Raw genomic sequence first — 14,670 nt, 5'->3', positions numbered from 1 at the left:
TTACAGTAACAAAAACATATTATTTCTCAATGTTGAGGTTTGAATGAAAAGGTTTTTCTTCTATGAACATAAAAAAATTATAGTGATCGTTGAGCAAAACATTGAGAATGTGATTATTGACTCAATGGAAGATAATTAAATATAATTATTACTGAAAAAATATTTCAATACTTGAATCGATTTTTTCAACATTTCTTGTAAAGACACGTGCAAGGTCGCCATAGATAAGTGCTGATGTGTTCGTTCGTGGTTGATCCACAAACTAGCTGACTCAATCTTTGTATTATTGTTATATCTGTCAAAATCCATGCAACAATTTTTGTGAAATTGGGACGAACGAAACGTATTTATTAAAAATGAGAGCCCTTGCGGTTTCTTTAATAAGTTTAACTTTAACAGCAGCTGTAATCGGCAATGCATATTATCAAAAAAAGCAATTTTATCCAAGTGTGGTGTATATCACAAAAACAAATGCTAGTATGGCTGTAAGTGAATTTGATTGATCGACAAAATTGTGATTCGTGATTGATTCTGTCACGATATTTTATTTTAATACATTTGTTTAACTATGATTTTTGTTAATAATAAATTCTGTGTGCATTATTTTGATACTAACATCTTAGATAAAGCAGAACATGTTTCTAATTTCTTTTTTATAAATGAACAACTATTTTATAATTAATCCTCCTCTCAGTATGAAAAACAATTTTTTCTACCTTTTGATCTTCTGAATTTCAGGTGATATATGTACAAGCATTTATTTTGGTGATGCTCATGGGAAAATTAATGCGCAAAGTCTTTTTTGGGCAATTAAGAGCAGCCGAATTTGAACATTTAATGGAAAGATCTTGGTATGCAATAACAGAAACCTGTCTAGCATTCACAGTTTTTAGAGATGATTTCAATCCAAAATTTGTGGCATTGTTTACGGTATTATTATTTTTAAAATCATTCCATTGGCTTGCAGAAGATCGAGTTGACTATGTATGTTATTCAAATTTAGTTTTTTGAAATAACTTGCCTAAATTTTTCTGCATTTTATATGGTTATTATTTTTTTAGATGGAGAGAAGTCCTATTATAAGTTTATTATTTCATATCCGAGTTTTGGGTTTACTAACATTGCTAGGAGTTCTAGACGTTTATTTCTTGAGTTCTGCTTACCAATCTACTGTAACCAAAGGGGCATCAGTTCAATTAGTTTTTGGATTTGAATATGCTATTTTGTTGACTATGGTTGCAAATACAGCAATAAAATATTGCTTACATGCTGCTGATCTTCGGTAATTTAATACTATTATTTTGAGACCTCAAAAAAGAAGTACTAACTTTTATTAAATATTTCAGATCTGATTTACCATGGGATGGAAAAGCGGTACTATTATTATATACTGAGTTGATTGTTGGATTTATTAGAGTGTTATTATATTTAGCATTTGTTGCTATTATGGTTAGAATATATACTTTACCACTCTTTGCCTTCAGGCCAATGTATTATACAATGAGGTAATGTTCATGAATTATTGCTTTGTACTTTTAAGAAATTATTTCAAGTTTCAATTCTTTTACATAGGAACTTCAAAAAAGCATTTAATGATGTTGTACTATCTCGAAGAGCTATTCGTAATATGAATACTTTGTATCCTGATGCCACAAGTCAAGAGCTAGCAGATGCAGACAATGTTTGCATTATATGCCGGTAACACAATATTCCTGCTATTCATAGAGAGCTATAGAAAATAATACATTAACATAAATATTTTTTTTTATTTTCTTCAGGGAGGAAATGAACAATAATGCAAAGAAGCTTCCTTGCAATCACATTTTTCATACTGCTTGTCTTAGATCATGGTTTCAGAGGCAACAAACATGTCCAACATGCCGACTTGATATTTTGCGTCCTGCACCTACAAACAATGCAGGACAGACCACACCTGCAGCACAACAAGGAGAGAATGCTAATACACCAGCAGCTGAACCACAAGTGCATGCAGCTCAAAACAGAAATCAGACAGATGCAGGTTATTATCCAATATTTTCTGTATTATAATTTTGAGGAATCCTGCATTTATGAACATAATTCATTTGTTTTAGCAGCACCCATACCTAATGCATTTAGTTTTCCACCTGGTTTTCCAAATTTAATAGGGTTTCCAAATTTGCCTGGTATGCCTAATTTACCTGGTATGCCTAATTTGCCTGGAATAAATAATTTGCCAGGTAACAATTCTGGAAATATTCCAAATCTTAGTGGTTTTCCAATGCCACCATTTGGGGCTGTGTTCACACCGCCTCCAGTACCACCCAAGGACCTTGCTACTCTTTCTGATGAAGAAGTGAGAGCTATGGAAGGTCATGAAAGGTGTCATGTTGAAGCAAGAATTAAGGTAATATTTGTTCTAAAATTTTAGTCTATTTAGAGCATAAGTCAATAATTAAATAATTTTTAGTACATACGAGAAATTCAACTGATGTTAGATACATCCATTGCTCTTATGAATAACTATCAAACAATAGTATCAAGGCTGCCTCCTTATATACCGGAAAATCTTGAAAAACAGTCAGATGATGTAAATGAATCTACACAAGCTTCAAGCAAAAGTAAATCTAGTATAAACGATCCAGGTCCTTCTACATCAAAGATTAATGAACCAAGTACAAGCAATCCAACATTAGTAAATGATACATTAGAGCAAACAATTCCTTCAGGGCCAAATGATGAAATAAGAAGACGACGTTTGAGACATTTTGAAAATAACCAATAAAACAATTTTATAGAATGTATGAACGAAATTGGTGACATTTTATAAATATTAGGTTTTATTAATAATTAAAATTATATATATATATATATATATATATATATATATACCAAAATGTACATTTATAATATAATATATTGTGATATCATGTTCTTTATCGTTTAGTGAAAAATCTATGTGCTTTTGATATTTCTCAAAGCTATTACAAAGTTGTAATTAATTTAATAACAAAATAAAGTGTATTTAACAATGCATCTGTAAAACGATGGGGAGTAACAACATTAGTTTCAGAAGCGTTTGAGTTTCACAATTTACTTACGGGTAATCTTCATATGTTTGTAAATATTTATTTCTTTGCATAATATTGAAATAAGTATGCTATGAAGGCTATGAGCATGTCCCAGACATCCTTCCTTACAATACATACATTACCTTATTATTATATTGTCTAGGCCTTACCTTATAAATATACCATATTCTAATATGATTCTAATTTCGAATATTGTCTAGGATATTATTATATTGTCTAGGATTGTCTAGAGCAAGTCTAGGGTCTGTCTAGACTAGAGAGATCAAAACTCGTCAACTTGTCAAAATGCGTTGATAGTTTTGCGATTTTTATGTTGGCTCCACTGATAGTTCAAGGTTTACTTCATTATGGATTATGAAATTTAGACATAACCCTAATTATTTCCTCAAATTATTTCGTAAAATATATTGTCTAAAATAAAATAATGGCTCTTTCTCCTGCTAGCGGCACAGGAAAATTTTATAAATTATCAGCTAAAATTATAAGATTTGCTAGACACGGTTGCACAAATAGACCGTTCTTTCACATAGTCGTAACTGAGGTTAATAAAAGAAATATATTCAATTTTTGAAAGAAGAATCTATTGTTATTGGATTAACTCTATTCTAATGTAATTCGTGCTCCATTTCAGAGGCGAAGAGATCAACATCAGCCAGTTATTGAACAGGTAGGAACGTATGACCCCTTACCAAATCAATATAATGAAAAATTGGTTTCATTTAATTTTGAAAGAATTCGATACTGGCTGGGGAGCGGGGCGCATTTATCTGAACCAGTTGCAGAACTTTTAGGTATTCTTTTATAATAATTAAATACACGAAACCAATTTTTGTTACTCACAGATTTTAAAATCTAGGCTTATCTGGGTATTACCCAATTCATCCCAGAACATATATGACAGCGTGGAGAAACAGAAAATTAAATGCGCAATCAAAAGAAGAAAATGATAGCGCTGCACAAACAAAGGTGTAATTAAAATGTTTAAAGCATAGTTCAGCATTCTTCATTTAAAATTTTTATATACATAGTTAATGTTTATGCTTATATTAATAAATATTTATTAGTAGTATTAAAATATCATTTAATTTATTTTTCATATGCTAAAATTAAAGATAAAGTTTTATTTAACTATGTATTTATTATATACATACAGATTTAATTTTCCAGCAAGTAACATCTTTACATAAAACTATTTATTTCTAACATGCACATTACAAATAAAATTTTAAGAGATTTTTATAATTTACAATTAAAATTATGAGAAGTGTTACTCAAACATTTTAGATGTTATTTGAGAAGATTTAAATGGGCGAACCCTAACTTAACTTAACATTCTTTTTAAGAGCGTCTCCAATCACATTTTTAGCTGAAACAAAACATTAAAAATGAATAAATAATAAATGTAATTTATTAATTATTAAGTATACTAAAAATGTACTATATAGACTTCATATTTTTTATGTATGTTTACATATTAAGAATATACTTATTAAATTACCTTGATCAGTGAGAGTATTAAATGTGGAGTCAACTGAAGCGTGATATTTTAAAAAGTATGGTCTAACCAACTTCCTGTAAATCATGAGAGATCCATTTAATTCTGCAATAGGCATAAATGCCCATACGTGGAATATACACTGAAAAAAATGAAAATAATATTTATTGTTTGAAGACTGCCTCGTCAGTTTATGGTAAATATACCTTCAAGAGCCAGTAAAATGGAATCCAGTATACAAGCATATCTGCAAAATACTCGATGATTGAGAAGGCAGCAAATGAAACCCAGTATGTGAGCCATTTAGTGTCATCATCTTTTTGAGGAGATTCAATAGCTTTCATTGAAGCGTAAGCAGGATACATAAATCCAATAATATTACATACCAACTGAGCTCCAAAACCAAAAACCAAGTAAAGTGAAGTAAATGCAACAAAACCTGCAATTACAAAGATTTAAAAAAAATTATATGTTATATGCTTGAACCAAAGTTCAATGTTGCTTACTAAGCAAGAAGTGAACTAGTTCTGTAGGAAATAGAATTTCATATGCAATATCCAAAATTAAGCTAATTAATAATGAAACAAAATAAAATAAATAACTTACCAACAAATAAGTATAAGCGATTAACGCCGGTTTTAGTTTCTGCCCACTGCAAAACTGATGCCCAAGGTTTAGTATTATCATTTAAAGATTTTTCTAAATTATCTTTACATTCTTGAAGTCTCGACCCCATTTTTACTAAAACTTTATCAATTTATTACTATACAAAAAAGTGAAATTTCAAAAAAAAAAATGACGCAGCACTCATTCGGCTGTCGAGAAAAACGGCCTTCTAATTTTTTGCATACAAGTTCGAAACAATGACACATTTACAAATGTCCGCATCAGCAAGGCAACATAGGAGATATTTGTCAAAAGCGCGGGTTTTAAATTTGTAATGGAAAACAGCTACGTTATTTAAAAAATTGATGAAAATTATCAAAAGTACCTCTTTGTATTATGTAATCATCAGGGTTTTTATATTTTTGTCTAGTGTAAAAACTATCCGATCGACGTAGCTGCTAAAAATAGATTAAAGATCTGGTTCAATTTTTAGTAGTTAAATATCAATTTAAGTAACTAGATTCAATTTACGGTTTTAATCTGTATCAGAATATTAAAAACACCTTTATTGAGAATGAAAAAAAAAATAGCCCACACTGGAATGAATTTCTACAAAAAAATTAAAATATAGTTATTAATATATTTTATATTACATGATTCGGATGTGATATGGAAACTTTTAAAGAATATTATCATAAGATATAATTACTTTGCGTAAGTAAAATATATTTCATAAAATAATATTAAAGGGCGATTTTTTCCGCTTTAATTCAAATAATCATTGAATTGATTCATACGAACGTCACATGCAATCGTAATGCGTAGACATCTAGACGTAGCAGCCGTAGAGGCAGTACGGCGACCGCGTTTTGAGCGCATTTGCAGGTATGATAAAGATAATATATTTTGTTTTTTTTGTTATAGTTATAAACATTCCAAGTTGATAATAATTTGTCAGTGAATAAAAATATAAGTGTTGAGTGCTTTAAATGTGTGGTAAATGATTTTTGCTATTTAAGATTCGATAGAAGTCGACGCAAAAATAGTTTTTTTTTTTGTATGCGTACGGAGTTGTCAATATATGAAGTTCCTTAAGATCTAAACCTAAACATGAATCAATGGCGTCTTCCACATGTGTTTGGTTAAATATTAATATATTAGATATAAATTCACATTTTTGCTTCTATTGAAGCGTATAGTTATATAAATAAAGCGTGCAAGATATGTGGGCTTTCTTTCATTTGAAGAATAATGAGAATGAGAAGTGATATTGTTCTCGCTATCATTCTTTTGTCCGGTACATCCTAAGGTTCAATGAGTTTATCCGTCAAATAATCAAAAATAAATAATTACGCATTATTAATCGAAAAAAATTGGTTGCTTGCGTTATTGTGCATTAAGGATTAGTCAAATTTTGAACAGAAAGTGTTGAATTGCATTGTACTTAGTTGCACAAAGTTATTTTCTTACAATTTATGATGTGATGAGTCAGTGAGGAATTTAGTGTTTAGAATTTTTTTTCAATATTGCAAAATTTTCAGAACACATTTCTAAAATGTCTTTGGTTTGATATTTCAGATTGTAAATACTATTGTATATAGTTCACTATAAGATATACACACAGTGTGTACTTACACACATAAACAGAAAATGAGTTCTGGTACACGGATCCAGCGGTCGTCTGGTGGGACAAATAATAAAGGCACTTCTATTAATAATCTCACCAACAGTGTCACAAATAAGAATCAGAATGCCGTCAGCACAAAAAATAAATTAAATTCTGCTAGTGGACAAGATACAGTAAAAAACCAGGATAAAATACAGGTATTGTATTTATTTCTATTTTAAAATAAATATATTGTACCTGAATATCTTGCAAGTCACATAATAATACCTGATTGAAAGGTTTGAATCACATTTCTATACAGAGTACTTACTAGTGATGAATTTATATTTATTGACAAATGATATTGTTGCATATAGTTGTTTTTATAATAAAACAATTACATTACTTACAATAAACATGTTGCTAATGATTTTTCAGCCTACGGCAGAGCAAATGCGCATTGCTCAAATAATGGATGTGCGTACCGATGATCCAGGAATTCGGGAGAAAGTCATTACTATGATGGAAACCACTTTTAGATCAGAAGAGGAAGTTTGTTCTGCTTTACATGATTGTGATAATGATGTTGACAGAGCAGTAAATCTCTTATTTGAATCAACTAATTCTCAAGTAAGATTATCTTTATGCCATATTTACATTCATTTTGTCTTATGTTTATTAAATTATTATATATTTCATTTTTAAGACTGCTTGGGAAACATCAGTGAAAAAGAAAAAGAATCGTCTAAATAGCACAAGTGGTAATGTGGGGCATGCAGATTCTCGTAATAACAACATGAATAATGTTTGCGATACTGGTGAAGATTGGGATCATTCTAATGCTGCAATCAGTGGAGCTGGTGATGATCAGTCAACTGGACAGAATAATGTAGCTGGCCACGGGTCTCACCGTGGCAGTGGCAGAGGCAGAGGTCCACGAGGAGGCAGAAGAGGAAATTTAGACAGTCGTGGGTGTAAGTGGATTAATATTAGGATTAGATTATTTTTAGTTTATATATATTACATGTATTTAATGTTTCAAGGGAGGGGACGTGAGGCACGCGAGAATGATCGTAATAATCATCAAGATGATGGTACACATCCCAGTTTTAGGGAAGGTGGTGGTGGATATCATAGAGACAGGAGAGGTGGACGAGGGGGTGGAAGAGGATATGGTGGACGAGGGGGCAGGGGTGGACGAGCAGGGTATTTAAATAAAATCATATTATAATACAAAATTAGATATGAACATACTTAATTATTATAAAAGGTTGCTAAACCTTGTGGTTTATTTGAAACCAACTTTAAATGAAACTATTTGTGTCACTCAACAAACATTTATATACTAAATATAGTTTATAGAAATGTCTTATTGTGACGTTATGATTTTCAGGGGTGCTGGTGGCCGTTCATTCCAGTCTCGGTTGGATTCTCGGTCTCAGCATCGGAACCAAAATGAGGACCAAGTTGAATGTTGGGATGATGTTGATACAAATACACAATTTAACAACGGAAAGACTGGTGATTACATAAGTTTTACATTTACTTTATTTTCTTTGATGATAAAAAATAACTTAACTAAGCTCATATATTTATAGTTTTATAACATGCTTTTTATGATTCAGATAATTTTCCTTCTCCCGAAGACTGGGATAATGAAGAATATACTGGTAGCTTAGCTGACACCAAAGTTTTTACTCCTAGTGAGAATCCAATTCCAGAAATAAATCCTAATGCACAATCTGCTGCGGATAATCAACAGTATTTGTCTGAAGTACAGGTATGAAATATTTTTATTAGGATCAATTTATAATAAATTGCATTATTTTTACAACCGTTAATATATTTAATGTTTTTATGGCATCATTGAAACTAAAAATTATTTTAACAAAATGTTATTCATGAGTCTTTATCACTCATAATAAAGAATGATAATTGTTATGAAACTATGCATCTTTATTTGATCTGGGTTTTCTAATTTTAATAAACTGCATTATTAACATTAAGGTTCTTATTTCATTTCAACTAATGAATGAAGTTAAAACAAATTTATTTAAATCCAATAATATATGATATAAATGTAAATGGTATTATGCAGTATTCAAGTGCTGTGGTGAGTAGTGGGCCTCATCATAATTCACTGGAAACGCATGATGCATTGCTTGTACCAGGAAATGCCAATAATATATCTAATCATGCTTTACCTGAAATTCATCCTCCTCCAACTGCAGCTCAACAGCTAACCCAGGCTCTTGAAATTCATTCAAATCCTACACAAGTAAGTTTTCTGAAATGATACATGGATTATTTGGTCATAATATAATTTAAACTTGTATTTCTTTATGATACCAAAATTTTATAATTCAGGTCTCAGGATCTCTATCTGCTGAACAAACACAGTACTTCACAACTCTAACACAACAAAATTCACAATCTTGTGACATAAAAGGTCAACAACAAACTGTAAATATGACTTATGGTACTACAACTGGCAGCAGTAATTACATAAGCAATGCTGCACCTGTGTATGGTGTAAATCAGCATCAAATCAACTATGGTAATGGTAACCCAAGCTATGCTGGTGCTGTACAAGAAGCTACTTCTAATGTTTCACAGCAAAGGAAACAAAGAGCTCGTGTACCACCACCTTCAAAGGTATTACAGAAATATGGTTTGGTGTTTTTCAAGCCAAAGATAATTGTATACAATAATGTGCACATCATTGCTAAATTTTATTTTAATTTTATAATGAAATTAAGTATTTAGTATTTTCTTTCACTAAAATTTAAATCATTAGATTCCTGCTACGGCTGTTGAGATGCCTGCTGATCTAAATACATCTGTCGGTTTTCTGGATGTTCAATTTGGTGCTCTTGAATTTGGGAGTGATACCAGCTCATTTGAAAGTAATCTGGATAGTACGAATTCTTCAATTATTTCAAACTCGAAGTTTGATTCTTCGATATCGTCAATACCTGTATCTCAGCAACAGTTAGGATCAACACATAATGTGGATGCATCATTAGATAGTAGTTATAAACCCACACCTTCTAACACATCACAAACCTCACAAAAGGTATGAAAAAAATATATAGAATATAATCATATATTCATCATGTGTTGGGAAAAATTATCAATTTTGTGTAATACAAATGGAAAATAATTTTGTAGGTAGCAGGTGATACTATGACTCAAATCTCTGATCATAACTTGAGTTCTGTACCCAATTATTCCTCACAGAACAGAAGTAGTAATTCAGTTACTTCTTGTATAAGTCCTGCTAATGCAAATAACAGTACTGGTATGTTTAAAAAACATTTTTGATGAGTAATAACCATAATTTTAAATGTATTCTTTATTTTTAGTTGCAGATCAACTTTCATCTAAGACTGATAACCACACATTTAACCAGCCTGTTACGAACACAGTTTCTCAGTTCCAAACAAATAGTTATTCAAAATCTCAATCAGCATATCAAACTTCTACGCCTTATTATTCAAACACAGTAAGCTTTATACTAGTATAGCTATTGAAAATGAATAATGAAAATACTTTATTCTTATAACATAATTTGTTACCAGCAACAGCAGTCTGTGAATTCATATGGGGCAAGCCAAACTCTTCCTTCAGGTTATATTAGTAATAATTCTGTTGGAGTTGGTTATCCAAATACGTCTTCAGTGTCGGCGAATGTTGGAAGTTATTCATCCCAAAGCATAAGTACAGCATCAGCAGTTTCAACAGCTCCTGCAGGGTATTCATCCCAATCAGTTCCTAATGTAACCGGTGTGCAACTTGGATATTCATCTCAGAGCACCTTCATGAATCAGCAAGTTGGAAGTTATCCTGCGCAAAATCAAAACTCATACCAGGTATAAATCATAATTCGTAGTTCTTGCTCAATCAATGTAGAAATTTGGCAAAAATTACAATGTGTAAATTACAATTCATAAAATTTATTTTCATGTAATTTAATCTGGATTTACGCAATCTTGTTGAGTAAAAATTTTAGTGCTGTACTGATGGTGGTAGCTACATTAGTTTGCATTCTTTTCTTGGAATATTATAACATGATCCATAAAGACTCTATGAATTCATTAAGATTTCTTGATTAATTTTATTTTTGCCAAATATATACAAAAATATATGTATACAAATATATATATATATATATATATATATATATATATATATATATATATATATATATATATATATATATATATATATATATATATATATACATACATACACCGTTTGTGTGCTTATGCACATAAGTAGCTTATAGCATCATTGTTTTACTGACATATTGAAAATGCAAGAGTTTGTCATTGTGTAATCATATTAAAAATCACAGTGCATGATATGAAATTCTTAATTTTGTGAGACACGGCATATGGAATGATTTTTCAGAATACTACAAATAACCAGTCAGTTTATGGAACTAACTCCGCTTTGGCTAATAATACATCCAGTTATTCTACTTCTAGTAGTATTCCCACTAACATTACATCTGGTCAATATAATAGTTACTCCACAAATGCAGGCTCACATAAGTTATCTAACAAGGATTCTCAGGTTTGAAAGCTAATAATCAAATAAGTTATGCTGACTTGATTTATTTTATCTTATGGTATCTTATGTAATCGTGATTTTCAGTATGATAATCCAGTTAGCAGTGTATCTGGAAATTTAGTTTCTACTAGTGCTAGTGTGAGTTCACCTGTTTTGGGATTAGCTACGACAGTGTCTAAGTCCAACAATTCTACAGGTATTTAATTTATTCTTTATTCTATATATAGAATGAATAATTTGTTTTTGTTAGTACCTTAAGTACTATGTAAATTTGTATTTGTATCATAACAGAGTTCATAAAGACTTAAATTTATGGATTTGCACTACTTGGATATCATTAGAATGCTATATGACACTTACAAAAAAACATATTAAAATGAAAAATTGGGAAAGAAATGTTATGCTATTATCTTTTTTATCAGGTAATTCAAATAAAACTCCAATAGTTAGTGCAAATTCCTCATCTGTGATGGTATCCTCATCTGCTACCAGCAGTTCCGCTGCAAATAGTGGAAGTGGGTCTAGTAGTGGTATTACTGCTGGATCAAGTGGTGTGCCAGTGCAATATATAATGGGCCAAGCCGGGGTTCCATTTTATCAACAACCTTTATACTCATTTGAAGAGTTACAAATGCTTCAACAACGTATGCCACATATGGTTAGTATTTAAAGCCTTATTAAAATTGGTGTGCATATTCATATATATTGATTATTATTATATATTTTATTTGAAATTGTAACTAACTAAACATTTTGCTACAATGGAAGGCAACTGGCTACTACAATATGGGGTATCAAACCCCAACAACTTTAAGTACTGGAAGAGAAGGCACTATTGGTTCAGTGGCATACTCAATGCCCGATGGTCGTTTTACTAGAGCTGATAGCAATGCTAGTCCAGTGCCAAGTACACTGTCACAACCCACAGCAACAGGTCAGCATACTGGTGGTCCAATATTAAATCCTACATTACCACCAGGATACATGGAGGCTTATTATTACGGAGGTGGAATGTTACCTGGAAGTTACCAGTATGGCACTCCTACATTATATCCAGTATGTAATTCAGTGTATTTTATTCTTGTGTATATATTCATGTGAAAAGTTTTTTGTATTCATTGAAATTTTTATTCAGCAAATGGCTACAACAGCAAATGCACATGGTTCAACAACCAATAGTGGATACCCCAAGCCTTCTTATTCTGGTTATAATGCAGGTTATGAATCACTAAGCCAAAGCCAAGATTATACAAAACCCAGTGGTTCTTATGGTCCAGGAGGAAGTGTTAGCGGTACTACAGTGGTGCCTCAGGTATAAATAATATATCTATCTGAAGAATGTTCTTGGTTTCTACAAATTAAATTCTAATAATCAGTTTATAACGTACTGCCCCTAAGAAAGAAGCTAAAAATGTACTTCTAATATATTTTTGAGGTACATAAGTTTTTTATTAAATATTGTGTTCATTAAAATATATACATTCTTTTTGAATAATTAATATAAAAGGTCAGTTGTGTGCTTTGGATTCTATTGTGTTGATATTTGTAGGTATCTGGCAAATCCAATACAACTACATCGGGGAGTGTTGGTCCAAACAGTCAGGGTGCTAATGTGCAGACAGGTGCAAATAACACAGATATAGCAAGCGCTATGTATAATAAAACTCATACAGCATTAAATAAAGTTAATGTAAGTATTAACTTTATTTGAATTACATCAACTTTTATAAAGTTGGTTGATATTTTCTTCATTAACTAATTATCTTAAGAATGGCTGTATATAATTTTTTTTTATAAATAGTCTTATGAGAAGCAAACATTTCATTCGGGCACACCACCACCGTTCAACATGCCAGGAAGTGGTTCCAGTGGTACTACTTATGGGGCTCCGCATTTATTTATACCAACAATGGCACCTCACCAACAAGCTCATCATAATACACAGATGCTGCATCAGCCTTTGCATCAGGTTTGTCTTACTTAACTTTTGTTAAATATTTAAAGATAATCTTGTGGAAATTTGGTTTCATTTTAAAGCTTCTGTACAATTTGGTAATTTACTTTTCTGTCTATGGGTTATTAGAAATGTTTTCTAGAATTTATTTTACATTTCAAGTCTGAGTTTTCAAATACAGTGCCCCTGTAACTTTTGTTGATTTAGTCTGTTTTATTATAACCATTTTTCTTTGATTTGATTTTGTTTCTGATTTTGTTTTGAATTTTTTTTGTAGATATATGGGGGCACTTCACAAGTTAGTCACAGGGTGAGTATTCCTGTAGTTCATATAATTTGTAATCAATAGTTATATTTTGAATTAGTGTTTTTAAAATTTTTGATTAAATCTGATTGGTTTGTGTTTTTAGGATTCTGGCAATGGTAGTGGTCAACGTACTCAATCTTCTTCTCAACAGAAGTCGAGTGGTAAACAAGGATACTCACAATCTCCTTATTGGACTCCGAACTAACTACCCTAAATATTTTTTGCGTAATCTTGATTATATGGTTAATCCTCTATGTGCATTGATGATAACTAGAAATATCCACTAATAAAATATAGAACTCTGTCGATGAAATGAATCATTATGTAATCAGGATGCTGAACAATACATTTACATAACAGTGCAGATTTTGTACATGTGAAAGTTTTGCTTGCGAAATTAGTTTTTGTGTTAATATTTTGATTTAAGAATTATGAAATAATGCAAGAATTAGGCTATTTATCGGAATGATTTATAAATATATATATAAATATATGAACTCTAGAGTCAATTTTTACAATGATAAAATAATTTTTAGATCTGTCTTGATTAATAAATTGCATAACAGGACTAAGAAGAATGTACTATATAATTTAAATATTAAGTCATCAAAATAAACATTTAAATACAAACTCTAAATGACCTTCATCATTTTTATATTAAAAAATATAAAATACGTAAATGAAAAGTTAATAACACTTTTGCTATATTTGGCATTCGAGGCGTTTTGTTTGTTACAGTGAGTGATTGTTACCTTTAAACTATCAATTCATGTTTTTATGTTCTCATTTGAGATTATTACAATTAGATATTGGTGCAGCTCTCAAACTGTTTAAATTCAAATGTGATTTCATTCTTATGTGCATAGGAAAAAGAAGAGAATAAAAAATATGTGGTTGTCATTTAAAACAAAAAATTAGAAATATTAATATTAAAAAAGAAGTAAAGTTTTGCTCAGGTGTTAAATAAATTAATGAGTATGCTTATATTTATCCATATGTACTATTCGTTATCTATGTATTTAACTATGTTGCAACGCCATTGTGATGAAAAGTCAA

The 14,670-nt window shown here is 30.7% G+C and overlaps 4 protein-coding genes across 9 annotated transcripts; 3 read left to right on the top strand and 1 right to left on the bottom strand.

The window, feature by feature from the left end:
- The first annotated feature begins 305 nt into the window (after positions 1–305).
- LOC113368057 (E3 ubiquitin-protein ligase synoviolin B) lies at positions 306–2,783 on the top strand. 2 transcript variants are annotated; one of them, XM_026609622.1, is made up of 8 exons: positions 306–485; positions 739–984; positions 1,062–1,282; positions 1,347–1,505; positions 1,573–1,698; positions 1,779–2,020; positions 2,094–2,386; positions 2,450–2,783. In XM_026609622.1, the coding sequence occupies exons 1-8, from the start codon at positions 357–359 to the stop codon at positions 2,762–2,764; spliced, it is 1,731 nt and encodes a 576-aa protein (XP_026465407.1). In that variant the 5' UTR covers positions 306–356; the 3' UTR covers positions 2,765–2,783. The 2 variants fall into 2 exon arrangements, with proteins under 2 accessions (XP_026465407.1, XP_026465408.1); XM_026609623.1 differs by having other exon boundaries at positions 357–485; positions 2,097–2,386.
- Positions 2,784–3,463: 680 nt separating this feature from the next.
- On the top strand, positions 3,464–4,060 carry LOC113368065 (probable 28S ribosomal protein S16, mitochondrial). Its single transcript, XM_026609629.1, has 3 exons — positions 3,464–3,612; positions 3,703–3,862; positions 3,928–4,060. The coding sequence occupies exons 1-3, from the start codon at positions 3,496–3,498 to the stop codon at positions 4,041–4,043; spliced, it is 393 nt and encodes a 130-aa protein (XP_026465414.1). The 5' UTR covers positions 3,464–3,495; the 3' UTR covers positions 4,044–4,060.
- Positions 4,061–4,238: 178 nt separating this feature from the next.
- Positions 4,239–5,485, bottom strand: LOC113368061 (receptor expression-enhancing protein 5-like). The gene is made up of 4 exons (XM_026609626.1): positions 5,173–5,485; positions 4,773–5,005; positions 4,570–4,708; positions 4,239–4,437 (listed from the first exon to the last, which is right to left on the bottom strand). The coding sequence occupies exons 1-4, from the start codon at positions 5,300–5,302 to the stop codon at positions 4,388–4,390; spliced, it is 552 nt and encodes a 183-aa protein (XP_026465411.1). The 5' UTR covers positions 5,303–5,485; the 3' UTR covers positions 4,239–4,387.
- A 493-nt stretch (positions 5,486–5,978) lies between these two features.
- On the top strand, positions 5,979–14,097 carry LOC113368049 (protein lingerer). Of its 5 annotated transcripts, none has more exons than XM_026609612.1 (22): positions 5,979–6,057; positions 6,751–6,996; positions 7,217–7,408; positions 7,485–7,752; positions 7,822–7,984; positions 8,172–8,299; positions 8,404–8,558; positions 8,877–9,056; positions 9,146–9,433; positions 9,576–9,854; positions 9,950–10,079; positions 10,144–10,283; positions 10,360–10,650; positions 11,192–11,356; positions 11,438–11,549; positions 11,776–12,011; positions 12,119–12,409; positions 12,489–12,665; positions 12,903–13,043; positions 13,155–13,322; positions 13,585–13,617; positions 13,718–14,097. In XM_026609612.1, exons 2-22 carry the CDS (start codon positions 6,823–6,825, stop codon positions 13,817–13,819), a joined length of 3,813 nt encoding a protein of 1,270 aa, XP_026465397.1. In that variant the 5' UTR covers positions 5,979–6,057; positions 6,751–6,822; the 3' UTR covers positions 13,820–14,097. The 5 variants fall into 5 exon arrangements, with proteins under 5 accessions (XP_026465397.1, XP_026465396.1, XP_026465399.1 ...); XM_026609611.1 differs by lacking the exon at positions 5,979–6,057 and adding an exon at positions 6,062–6,168; XM_026609614.1 differs by lacking the exon at positions 5,979–6,057 and adding an exon at positions 6,062–6,168 and having other exon boundaries at positions 12,122–12,409; positions 13,718–14,096.
- The last annotated feature ends 573 nt before the right edge of the window (positions 14,098–14,670 follow it).

This window comes from Ctenocephalides felis, unplaced genomic scaffold, assembly GCF_003426905.1.
Source record: "Ctenocephalides felis isolate EL2017-DRISC unplaced genomic scaffold, ASM342690v1 CF-g0.4_SCAFFOLD_01170, whole genome shotgun sequence".
Taxonomy (NCBI): Eukaryota; Metazoa; Arthropoda; class Insecta; order Siphonaptera; family Pulicidae; genus Ctenocephalides; species Ctenocephalides felis.
This window is presented reverse-complemented; position numbering and strand designations above follow the sequence as displayed.

Excerpts from the sequence above, each read along its gene's own strand:
- LOC113368057 (XM_026609622.1), top strand. The coding sequence starts at position 357 with ATGAGAGCCCTTGCGGTTTCTTTAATAAGTTTAACTTTAACAGCAGCT. Across the intron at positions 486-738 it reads AAACAAATGCTAGTATGGCT|GTGATATATGTACAAGCATT; the intron begins GTAAGTGAATTT and ends TCTGAATTTCAG. Across the intron at positions 2,387-2,449 it reads ATGTTGAAGCAAGAATTAAG|TACATACGAGAAATTCAACT; the intron begins GTAATATTTGTT and ends AATAATTTTTAG.
- LOC113368065 (XM_026609629.1), top strand. The coding sequence starts at position 3,496 with ATGGCTCTTTCTCCTGCTAGCGGCACAGGAAAATTTTATAAATTATCA. Across the intron at positions 3,613-3,702 it reads TTCACATAGTCGTAACTGAG|AGGCGAAGAGATCAACATCA; the intron begins GTTAATAAAAGA and ends GCTCCATTTCAG. Across the intron at positions 3,863-3,927 it reads ACCAGTTGCAGAACTTTTAG|GCTTATCTGGGTATTACCCA; the intron begins GTATTCTTTTAT and ends TTTAAAATCTAG.
- LOC113368049 (XM_026609612.1), top strand. The coding sequence starts at position 6,823 with ATGAGTTCTGGTACACGGATCCAGCGGTCGTCTGGTGGGACAAATAAT. Across the intron at positions 7,409-7,484 it reads TTGAATCAACTAATTCTCAA|ACTGCTTGGGAAACATCAGT; the intron begins GTAAGATTATCT and ends TTCATTTTTAAG. Across the intron at positions 10,651-11,191 it reads AAAATCAAAACTCATACCAG|AATACTACAAATAACCAGTC; the intron begins GTATAAATCATA and ends ATGATTTTTCAG.
- LOC113368061 (XM_026609626.1), bottom strand. The coding sequence starts at position 5,302 with ATGGGGTCGAGACTTCAAGAATGTAAAGATAATTTAGAAAAATCTTTA. Across the intron at positions 4,709-4,772 it reads CATTTTACTGGCTCTTGAAG|TGTATATTCCACGTATGGGC; the intron begins GTATATTTACCA and ends CATTTTTTTCAG. Across the intron at positions 4,438-4,569 it reads TAATACTCTCACTGATCAAG|CTAAAAATGTGATTGGAGAC; the intron begins GTAATTTAATAA and ends GTTTTGTTTCAG.